Below are 12,495 nucleotides of genomic sequence, written 5' to 3'. Positions count from 1 at the left end.
ACCTTCTGAAGAAGGTATTAGTTTTAAACCTGATGACTTACTGTAAGTTGACTTATTAAATAGTACAATTTTCTACTGAATGACTATTTAATAGGATGGACAGGTTTAATGATCACTGGTAGTGATGATTCTGATGTACCAGATGGACAAATGTCACGTATTACTATTGTTTTCCATGTGGATAAAGAGCTATGAATCTACCAATTCATCTTATCCTTTTGAGTTAATCTCTTTAGCCAAAGAAAATTGTTTTAAGCTTTTGTTATTATCCAGAAGGATCAGAATTACTTTTGTCTAACTCTGATCTCATTTACCGATACCTTCACTACTGTGTCTTCCCACTGAAGTAAGAGGTGATACTGTAATAAATGTTGTTGGATGGGATGGAAGAAACTATACTTGAAGTTGCTCTTAAAAAGGCAATTAATGCATACAAGAATAGAGGAAGTTATATTGGAATATGGTGCCTCATGTAGACACAAACTAACAGTAAAGGCCTGACATTGTTCAGTGACATAGTCAAATCATAGCCTCCATCATACAAAGCTTTATGTTCTCCATATCTTCCTTTATATCTCTATTGTATAGCAGCTAATGCTGTAGTGAATTACTGTATATCATATCAAGGAGTACCTTCTCATGTTATAGACTTTATCAAGTTTCATGATCATCATTACTTTAAGCAGTTAGATTATTTTCCTTAGAATTGTTTGAGATATGTTAAGTTAAATTAGTTTATTTACATGCTTTATTTTACAAATATTAATGATGTTATATAGAGAGATATCTGTAGACTTTTGGAAAATAGAATGATCAGTGACTGTCTTATTTTACAGAGTTTATCCATTTCCTAAAAAGTGGATTATTAATTAAAATAAATTAATTGATTTGATTATTTTCCTTAGAATTGTTTGATGTTCATTAATGTACGCGTACATTGTTGTTGAAATAAATAGGTAATTACAGTCACTTAGTGTTATGCATGTCTACAAAAATACAGTAATCATTGGATGTTATCAATAAGTTATGCGATATAGCTTTTTGATTACTACTCCTATGGAAGTGACAGTTCACTAGTTCAATATTATTGACATGTCAGGAAGGTCATGTAGTGGTTAGGAAGGCTGTCTTAATACAAACTCTATAGCGACTAGTACTATTAGCCTTCACATGTCTGGCATCCATGAACATAAATACTATTAGACAGTGATTGTATAAATTATACCTGGCTTAGTAAAAGGATGTGGCTTGAAATCCTCACGACACTGTAGTAAATAAATTATATATGTAGTGGTTATTCATACAGCACAGGAAGTTCATACTTCAATGTGAAATTAATGTATTTAGGTTCTAATGTTTAGGGTTTAGGGCCTAGGATAGTGTTTTAATTTCTCAATCCTGTGCTATAAGAATAGCTACTACTGAAACATTACACTGAGTGATGATAGTTTTACCATGTGGACTCAAGTTCTAGTATCTTGTATATCTGTAGTAGCATTGTAGGATATTGAGCTTTGGAAAGATGGACCTATCCTCAATGTTTGAACAGTGGACAGAAATCTTGGGAATCACATTAACACAATTGGTTCCACACATGAAAACCCCATTTATTAAAAGTAAAAAACCTCATTACATGTCATGTTTATTTAATCTATTATAATAAAATAAAAAAAAATAAATCAAAATAAATGAATTAATAAAATAGGTGTGAGCTACAATAGTTTCTTTACAAGACTGCAGTATAGACTGCTAGAAGTTTCATTTTAGCCTATAGACTAAAATTGTTATAACTATATAAGGTTTTACTTTATGTGTGCTTGTCTCAATAACATTGTACATGAATTATATGTATATATACTGACCTGATTTACAATAATAGACCACTGTTAAAACATTTCAAAAAAAGTTTTGTATACATTACAGTTGCTATATATGCACAATTATTCTGTATGTATACAAAAATGTTTTCTGAGATGTTTCGATAGTAACAAATCAGATGATGAATGTTTTGACAGTTTTTGCAAATCTTGTCACATGTACACTAACAAGACCATTCAAGGTGAACAGTTAATGTTAACAGTAAAAAAATGTATTATATCTAATGAATGGACACTTCAAGTATTGTAATTTAAATCAATGTTTTATTATCAACACATACATCGATGACCTCAGTAGCCTACAATTTGATTAATTATTTTGTGAAGATTATATACAACATGTATCCATGTAAATAATGAAAGAGGTTAATTTTGTACTGTGAACTCCTGTAGTTTGATTTGACACCACCCTTAATCTACATATCAATAAATATTAAAGTCCAGTCTTGTCCAGAGTTTACACACTCACTTGAACTAGCCTTCCTAAAATGGTTGTCTGTATTAACTGAACTGGATTATTGGACTTAGTCTTGTCCCTAGATTCCCACACACCCCAATCAAAAAGGCAGTCTATTGCATTTGCTTTAAATTTCTGGTTACAATGTCATTGGCATGTTGGTCGTTAAATCATGTGGCCTTAAAAGGAAATATGTCGTTGCTACATTTTTCACACCCTTCAGAAATGACTAAAGTTAGAAACTTCTATTTATATTTCTTTTGTGGAATGGATATTTTTATGTACTAGTAACTGAAGGTTGGTTATAATTATGTTTTAACCTATAGTTGCTTGTGCTTAGGTTTAATCTTATCATTTCAAATTCACACTTTATAATTTATAATAGCTGTATCATCTGGAATGGTACTTTTTAATCTTGGGATGGGAAGTATCATGACTTCTCACAAAATTCATCTGTCATATGACCATCAGCAACTTGTCATGTGATCATTAGTATATGATTGGATGGAGTTGAAATGTCACACTAATGATGCTAGGACCAACAATTTGAAGTAAATGCATCAAACTTCCTTTTGTTTTCGCTGAAGTGACCTTTTCACCTTGCAAAATGGCTATAATCTGCCTCCACCCCAAGCACTACCTAGCCAATTAAAATTGTAGTCTTGATGTCAAAAAAATTACAATGGAAAATGTATTAATCTACAGCGAAATGCGTATGAATAGAAAAAGTTTGCTCTAGCCTGTGTTGGTATATCCTAGAGGTATAAATCATGTACTTGTTAAAATGAGTTACTTCAAATTCTTTCATAGCAATAATTCTTACAAAAGCTTAATACATTTAGATGTCTAAGATGACTTGACGGGGAGTGATTCATTTAAATACCTTGTGTATACTATAATAAATTAATATTTGAGTTACCTCTAACTGAAGCATGATGTGCATTTAGTTTGCTGGTTTTAATAATATATAATTATGTTTATTCAATTTAGTTGCAAAATTATAACCTATCTTATATTAAAAACATGTGTCTTATCCACCTTTATGATAGGAGTAACCTGGCTTGACAGGTCGTTCAGCCCTCTGACTCATGAGATATTCTTTCATATTGCGTGCACTTTATTGAAGGTAAAGTAACTTTATGTAAGTGTTTTGTAATAGTTGCTAGAATACATCTACTAAACTTAATAACATTAGACATTTACTGAAACATCAACTCACACATGAAGAAATTATGAAATTATGTTCAAATAACAAATCACCTGTATCCAAATTATTTTGGCTTGTTTTTTATGTTAGAGTAAGTGGTCCAAATAACGTTTCAATAAACAAGAGAGATTTTAGTTTCAAAATAGATAATTCAAATTTTATGGGTGAGGTGATGCCTGGGTAGACTTACTTTATATACAATTTCTGCATAGTCAAATATCAGCCTAATAATCCAGTCAAATGATTACAGTCAGTCCTCTGTAAGTTTAATTGCACTAAAGTTGTTATTAATGAGAAGGACAGTCAGTGTATTAATCTTTACTACTAGTCTAAACCAGGTAAATTTTCTGTTCATATGTTAGAATCAAGTTAATAGTCTCAGACATATTAGTAATCTTAAAGAAAAAATAAGGTCTATACTAAAGCTATTCATATTTGACTACCTATTTCCTTATTACATCACTTAATTAACTACAGGTACTTTGCTGAGGCTGTGCTTGATATACACAACAGTATACATGTTATTGTGTTCAATTGCTCATTTCTTCACAATTGTGGTACTAGAGTTATTCAAGAACCATATTGTGGTAACACAGGTGCTTTTGTCTACCACATATAACTTGAGCTCATCTGCTAGTAATCATAATATCACAGTAACATCATATAACTTTATTAACAATTCTGCACTAGCAACAGTTAGTTTTAGGGCAACAGTTCGTTTCGTCTTTGGTGGATCACTTTACTTTTTGTTTAAAGGATGTGGAGAGACTCATTCCTGTCGTTATTTGAATAATTTAGCTCAAGATGGTGGTGGTGGAATAGTTTTTGGTAGGAAACAAAAGGTACTCTAAATGCTCCTCACACATTTTATGCTATCAATTGTACATTTATTGGAAATAAAAGCTCTGCATGGAGCAGGACTATATTACTCCCTTAGTCTAAATGGTGGTTATACTAATGTTGCTCACTTAGAAGGCAATAATTTCACATACAACTCTTTGTTAAATGATCGTGATGGTTTTGGTGCGGCCATTGTAATGGAAATAACTGATAACTATGAAGAAAAAGATTTCTTCCCTGTAAATATAATAAGTAACTAGTAAGGGTATACATATTATAAATTATTTTAATGTATATAGAATTATTTGTGATGGTTTTGAAATGGTTAAACCTGTTAACATTGTGTTTTAAAAATAGATAAACACAAATGTATGATCAAGGTATTCAAGGTTATTAAGTAATTTTGTGTACAGGAAACAAAATTATAATAAATAACTATTGCAATTCTCATTGTAACTACTGGTTTTGTATGATTTTTTTTTATCATTGTATGTTCTATTTCTCTCAGTTTAATTGCCAATAACTCTGGTAACAATAGTATTGTCAGTATTACGTTTAAACACAATAAAATTAGCTGGCAAAAGCAGTTTAATAGGAAACAGTGGATCAGCTCTTAGGGTAAGTATTAATCATCTTTTTTTAATTATATAGGTTGTAGGTGCTAGAATCATAATGAGTGGAAATATTGAATTTATTAATAATACTTCAATTGATGGAGCAGCACTCTACTTGTTGTCTTTCTCTCATGTTCGTCTATCTAATTATGTTCAGTTACTGTTCATGGGAAACTCTGGAAGGTAGACAAGAAAAAGTAAAAACATTTTGTTCTATTGAGAAACATGTAGGCTATTTAAAATAGTAAAAGTACAAACTTAGTGTGTTTATGTTGGGAATTTGTAATCTAAAGCAATTTTGTCTATATAATTATTAATGTAGTTACATCACTTGACGTGTGGTTATGATGATAATATCAGGTTTGTACATACTCTAATTGTAGAACATAACATGATTATGTACACAATGCATTTACATGTTAATTGCTTGAGATAAATATAATTATGTAAATAGTATATTTGTGTCTGCTGTATCATTACCTCAAACATTTCAAAGACTACCTTATAATCATCATTGTTTTCCTTGTACTTGAAACAAATTCCATATACCACCACCACTTTGGAAAACAAATAAGACAAAAGGAAGTGAAAAGAAAGAAGGAAGGATGGAATGATATAATAATAGTAGGAAGTGATATATGACTGTTATCTCACTGTTTACTAATACAATGAGATTCCTTTATAGAATTAGCAGATTAATGTTAAATTATATTTTTTTTTATATTTCAGACTGGAATTAACATAACTTTTACTGGTAACATAGCTTGTTTGGTGCTGCAGTATATGCTACTAGTTTAATATCTTGTTCTTGGGTTAGTAATAAAGTCAGACAATCATTTTTGATTAATTCCTCAGTGGCCTATCTTCCATGTCAGGTAACTGGATATAATAATACCCATTGTTATATCACATAAACAGGTTAATGGTCATCTCATTTGTCATATATTAACTATTTCAGTTATAATTGTTTCTATCTGGCACCATGTCACACTTTGCATGCCAAATACCAGTGGTTCCTAAGCTTTCCTTGGACATTAGAATGTTTCTATGAAGCTTATCCATATTTCGTACCATTTTATATTCTAGTGTATTTATTCTACTTACAAATGAAAACTTTGGTCCAAGTAGCGACAAATGAGCTTAAGTTACCTATAATACAAGCTTAGAAATTTAACCATAGATAAAAATTAAGCGTCTACTTTAAAAGCAGTACCGTAGCTTTTTGCCTTTTATATCCACAGAAAAGTATCATCACACAGTATCTTTGATTATCATAATCTTGTAATCTTTTATTATAGGAATGACAACAAAAACTCAGCATTTCAAGACTTGTACAATCAAACACATTCTTTGTGTGACAGACTCTGTTAAAACTGGTCATTGATATTAATCAATTGACTAGGTGGCCAGGTCAAAGGTTAAATTTAATTCTCAGAGCTTTGGATGAGTTTGGAAACCTTCATGATCATTAACAACGCTTCTCCCTTTATTCGAAATAACAACAACCAAATTGTAAGTATTTCTAGTAACGATGCATCTGAATTGTGCCTAAATACATGGACTATCTATTCAGACCATCAGCCCCTGAAATATCTTTTTAATGAATCCAGATCAAGAATACAGAGATGGGCATTGACGTTAGGACCATATTAATATAGTAGCCAACATCGACCTGGGAAAAAGATGGGTAATGCAAATGCCCTAAGTCAGTTACCACTTCCAGAACATCCAAAGGTGTCAGACATTCCACCACCAGGAGACATCAAGATGTTATTCCTGCACTTTTCAGACACTATAATAACTGCCTCTCATACTCGCAAGTGGACAGAAAAAGACCCTACATTATCAGGAAATTCACCACTACCTCCTTCATGGTTGGCCAAAAAACAATTCTGATTCCTCCTTTCGACCTTACTTCAATCATCGTGTGTCGTGAAGAACTGAGTGCTGTAGATGGCTGTATTCTCTGGGGGGCTAGAGTTGTGATTCCCCCACCTGGACGCAAGTTAGTATTATCCCAACTTCATGATACTCACCCTGGGATTTGTAAAATGAAGAGTCTTGCTCGTCGTATGTCTGGTGGCCAGGGATGGACACTGATATCGTTACCACTGTTCAGCACTGTGACACTTGTCAACAACACAGACCGTCTCCCCAAAAAAGCTCCCCTTCATCCATGGGAATGGCCTTCACGCCCATGGTCCAGAGTGCACATTGACCACACGGGTCCATTTCAAGGGAAGCTTTTCCTAGTACTAGTGGACGCGCATTCCAAGTGGATAGAGGTACATATAGTTCCCTCTACATCAGCTGCATCGACTATTGCCAAATTACGACACATCTTCGCTACATTTGGTCTCCCGGAGCAAATTGTGTCAGATAATGGTTCCGGCTTTACTAGTGTAGAGTTCCAGCAATTTTTAGCGGCCAATGGAATAAAAACCAAGTCCTCACATCGCCATACCACCCATTGTCCAATGGACTAGCTGAGAGCGGTACAGGCATTCAAGAATGCAGTAACAAAGTTAGATGGCCAATGGAAGTGAGACTCAGTAAGTTCTTATTCAAATATCGTGTTACCCCTCAGACAACAACAGGACTCTCTCCAGATCAACTTTTAATGGGGAGGAGGTTGATGACTCATTTGGATCTACTTCACCCAGATACAGCTGCGCGAATGAATGACAAGCAGGAGAAAGTATTCCAGGAAGAGCGCCAAGACAATTTGAAGTTGGAGAAAAGGTATATGCCAAGAATTTCCGTGACCGAAATGGATTACAGGAGGATAGTTAAAGTTTTTTTTTTTTTTTAAGGACCTGTGTCATACCAGATTGAAACAGATGAAGGATTACTCTTACGAAGACATGTAGACCAGCTGAGAAGACAATATGCAGATGAAACAAGTGAGTCAGACACCCAATACCTAATACGTTGATGATGAGTGGGTTGGACAAGATGGGTTCTCCGGTAATTTCCCAACGCCTGTAATCCTCGGACGTCCTTATCCCTCAACTGATGGAACAGCTCCAATCCGACATTCCACAGGTCTCGTCCACCAGTTGACAGATATTCACCCTCACGTCACACTTAAAGGGGAGGAGTGTGTGGTATATCAATAACTCTTGATAATCTTTAACTTTATATTCTTTTTCAGGCTAATATATTATGCTAATATGTTATGGTTTTGTGGGTGTGAAACCACGTGTTGAACTTCTAGAATATTCTATGGATTTCCATATATAAACATGTGTACAAGTGTTTTCTGTGACTTATTACTGTTTCGTCAGTACTTTCTTTATCAATCAGTTGTTTATATTTGAAGGTGTACTAGATCACTACAATGTTCCTTTAATTTCCCATTGTATAGTCTTTTTGAAAGATGATATATACACAAGTATTGCAATCCTTATCAATGTAGAGAGATAGCCTTTACATCTTTTTTGTTTTCCTCCATTTAACAGATGGTTTCAGTAGTTGGTCTATACTTACCACCTTCATTTATTACTATTGGAAAAATGTAAATTACTTATCCATAGCAGTATTATTCATTTAATGCATATTAATAATAGAAATGACTACTCTACACAACACAGTAATAGTAACATTATTAGATCTTTGAACTCAATCATAAACAATATTGTTTTTTTCTTCACTAGCTCTACTATTTATCAAATGCTCTGGGATTTTTATTTTGCTTATGATTTCTGTTTATCAGAATCACTAAGTACTTCAATGTTCTTATTTCTTCAAATTCATACCACTACTCAATATAATACTAATAGTACCATTAGCCATAATATTGAGGTAAACATACATAGACATATAGATGGTATACAGTACTGTATCTTGCACTGGACTTTTTATTAATTGTTTCTTGAAAGGTAACCAAACATTTAGTGTCATTCTTTATAGATATTTTATGAAGAAGTATCAACGTTCTCCAATTTATCTTCTAACACCAATGGGATTTGGACTGTTATCTTATTAGTTTATTCACACATTGTCTATACTTGTTTGAGTGTTCTAAACTGTCCGGTTATACCTCAACAAGATGGAAACAAATCAATTAGAGTAAGTCGTGGAACTTGAAATACAGTACATACTGAATCAAATTGAATATGGATTCTAAATATACTATGCTACTTTATTGTTCTTACACAGCGATGGTACTTTAGTGGTGAGACTGAATGTTTTATTACAACTAGCATCTATGGCTCACTATACTGTCTCTCTTTGTTCTACTTCTCTCTACATTGTTAATACCAGTTACTATCTCAATGAGGCTCACTATACCTGGTCTCTCTTTGTTCTACTTCTCTCTACAGTGTTAATACCAGTTATTATCTCAATGACTTACCTTAGCAAAAGAGCAAAGGTATATCTTCTCTGAATGACAAATAACATCAATAACTGTTTAAAGTCATAATTTGTTTTATAGAAGTATTATTTTATGAAGAAGATGGGTTTTAGCATTTAAGGAGCCTTTCAGGAAAAACTTTGGATTTTGGTGTGGAATTGAGTAATTCAAAGATCTTTCTTACTAGTTTTGATGAAAGCTTTACCAGATCATCAGTAAGTCATGTTAATTTTATGTATATAGACTAACACACATGAAAAGTAGGACAATAAGATATTCTTATTATTCTTGTTTGTGACTAAATTTAATATATTACTAATGTTACTTTAACCATTTAATATAATTATTACTGATGATTCTCATTACTACACAGATTATCCTTTTACTATATTTGGTAGTACTTGTGCTATATATGGTTATTTAACTCCATATAAACAACAGTTAAACTAACTGGTTAGAATTGGTAACAGTGACATGGTTTTGCCATTCTAATCATGTTACTATCTAACCCACTGTTACAAGACACTCTAACCTATACTTCACAGTTTACTTCCAGTATTCCTCAATGTGATGGTGCTAGTACGATTATGAGTATGTTTGCTGTACTCTTAGCAGTGTTTTCTATTATATACCAGTACTTGTGGGCACTGGTTTGTACAAGTGTGTGGATAATAATAAATATGTAAGTGAATTGGCAATAGTTTTTAGTCACAACAATAATTCTTTATGTACATTTCTACAACTACACTTCTGGCACTTAATTTATATGCTAAATACTATATTTTATTTAAAAATTGTTAACCCTATACACTAGTTAAAAGTACTTATATTAGTAAAAGTAGGCTTGATTAAGAAGAGACAGAAACAAAGAACCTCAAAAACCTTCTCTTGATTCATAAAATACTTGCAACTATGATACACAACCAAGATAGGTGGGTGGCATGGGTGTTATTGGACTACACTAAACCAGAGTTATTCTTAACACAAATAGAGTATAGTATGTGGACCATTCTTAACATACTTTTATAAATTACAATGTATTTATGTCAATCATTGCTTCTCTTTAGACGAAATGTAGTAATAAATATCAAACAAGTGCTTTACACAAGTAGAGAAGAGTGCAGATAATGATGACCACTTTGATCAAGAGATGAGCACTTATTACACATTACTTGCAATTGATAAAAGAAATAAAGTAATTTCAAAAGACATTAATTTCCTGATCCTACAGAAGGAAAGAACACAATAATTTGATTCAATGAGTCATTAACAATAGAACTGAGTATTTTATTCAGTAATGTTCCAAGTTTTGTTGTGAATTTATAACTATTAATAATATATAAAGGGGTGGTGTAGTTAGTAGCCTGCCAGCCCTCCTACTCCTTAGGGTGCTATTCCCAGGAAATTTGAAGTGGTGATGGCTGAAGGAGGTGATAAATAGTAGTAGTAATTTTAGGGCTCTTGATGACAGTAAAATGACAATCGTGTTTTTATTATTATTATATTTTGTAGATCATAACGGCTAACAATGTGATTAGGATAACTTGATTTTGATTTGACAAAAATTGGAGAGAGTAGCAAGTGACCTAAATGTTTCTCTGACGAAATAAGTAAACAACAGGACAATCTTCTTTGACATTAATGAAGATACATTTGAAGAATGTGTAGATGAAAAATGAAAAAGCCAGTGGGACAAATGTATTTACTCAATAGCTAAATTTGAACCAAAAAACAGCAGAGAAAGTGAAAAGGTTTTAGAAGATAACTTCACTTCCACATAGACACTTATAGCAGTTCAAATGTACTAACAAGACATTCCAACACTGTTTGTACAGGAATATGATGATTGTCTTGTTCGAATGACTCTGTCTTTTACATAGGAAAAGAGCATTCTATGTTAGATACTACATCAATTGAAGGCTCTGTACCAGTTGAATTACCTAGCAAGCTTATGGCCGAAGGGATCCTTCAACCTGATGATGATAAGCAATTGTCAGATGTTCATAATTGGGATCAGGTGATTTGGGTGGTTTGAACTGTCTTTGAAAATAACCCCAAAACATCCCTCCCCCCCCCCCCCCCCCCCCCCATTTCAAATGTGTGCTTCATTATGAATAAAACTACCCAAAGTAGGGAAAGAATTACTCCAAAAAAAACCTTGTAAGACTGTTAGCCTTATTGTAACAAAATGTTTAGGTAGCCAGTAGGAAATGTATGCTTATTTAAAGTGAAAATGATTCAAGTGTATTTCAAAATTTAGGATTTAAGGTTTAGCAATTAACACATGTGAAAGACAATATCTTCTACAAACTAATACATCATGATGTTAAGTGCCATATTTATTTACTTTCATAATAAATGTTTTTATAGTTATTTTTAGGTACTTCAGTGGTACCAGTATCACTTATGTATGAGTCAAAAATTGATGAATTAATGTTTCAATTTGGATCATTTGTGGAATCAATTCAAGGTCATTTAATGGAATGTATACCATCAGCTGAAGAACTAAAAACTATATTTCGGGAGATGCAATAGAGACAATAAACCTCAAGTGTCATCTTGAGAAACAATCAATGACCATTCTTAGCATTATTGAAAAGAAATGCACAATAATTATTGTCGTTAAAATGGAGAAGATAGCAGAGAAATATAAATGCAAGAAAGCACTTGATCAAGACACAGACTAAAAATGATGCAGTTTCGAAGTTTTGCAATGAAATCCGGCTAAATGTATGCTGTGGTTTATCTTTTATCACTCAGACACACAAGTCACCCGCGGACATGTGAAAAGATTCGTTTTGTTTTGCAATGGGAACCAGAGATCACAATTCAGTGAAATTAGAGGCATCAATTGGGAAAGCATTTGAAGACTCTCAAAATAATATTGATAATTTCTGCTAATAGAGATCAATCTGTCAGTATTATTTGTTACATTCCACACACTCTCATTGATTTGGCGTGCTGAAAGCTAAGCAGAATCTTGACCTTTGAGAGAGATGGATATAGTGAGCTTATCTGTTGGATACTTTTCCTGTCATGAAAAAGAAGTGAGATTTATATGGTCTACTTTCTGTGTTCTATTTATAACTATATAGATTTCAGATGTATTACTAGAGAAAAAATGTTAATAGAAGATGCTGAAA

At 32.8% G+C, this 12,495-nt stretch overlaps 1 protein-coding gene across 1 annotated transcript; it reads left to right on the top strand.

Moving 5' to 3' along the window:
* The first annotated feature begins 6,866 nt into the window (after positions 1-6,866).
* LOC121392047 (uncharacterized protein K02A2.6-like) lies at positions 6,867-7,481 on the top strand. The gene has a single exon (XM_041523446.1). It carries the CDS (start codon positions 6,867-6,869, stop codon positions 7,479-7,481), a length of 615 nt encoding a protein of 204 aa, XP_041379380.1.
* Positions 7,482-12,495: the final 5,014 nt, after the last annotated feature.

This window comes from Gigantopelta aegis, unplaced genomic scaffold (assembly GCF_016097555.1).
Source record: "Gigantopelta aegis isolate Gae_Host unplaced genomic scaffold, Gae_host_genome ctg3324_pilon_pilon, whole genome shotgun sequence".
Classification (NCBI taxonomy): Eukaryota; Metazoa; Mollusca; class Gastropoda; order Neomphalida; family Peltospiridae; genus Gigantopelta; species Gigantopelta aegis.
The sequence above is the reverse complement of the archived record's forward strand: the minus strand, read 5'-3'. Positions and strand labels throughout refer to the sequence as shown.

Excerpts from the sequence above, each read along its gene's own strand:
- LOC121392047 (XM_041523446.1), top strand. The coding sequence starts at position 6,867 with ATGGTTGGCCAAAAAACAATTCTGATTCCTCCTTTCGACCTTACTTCA.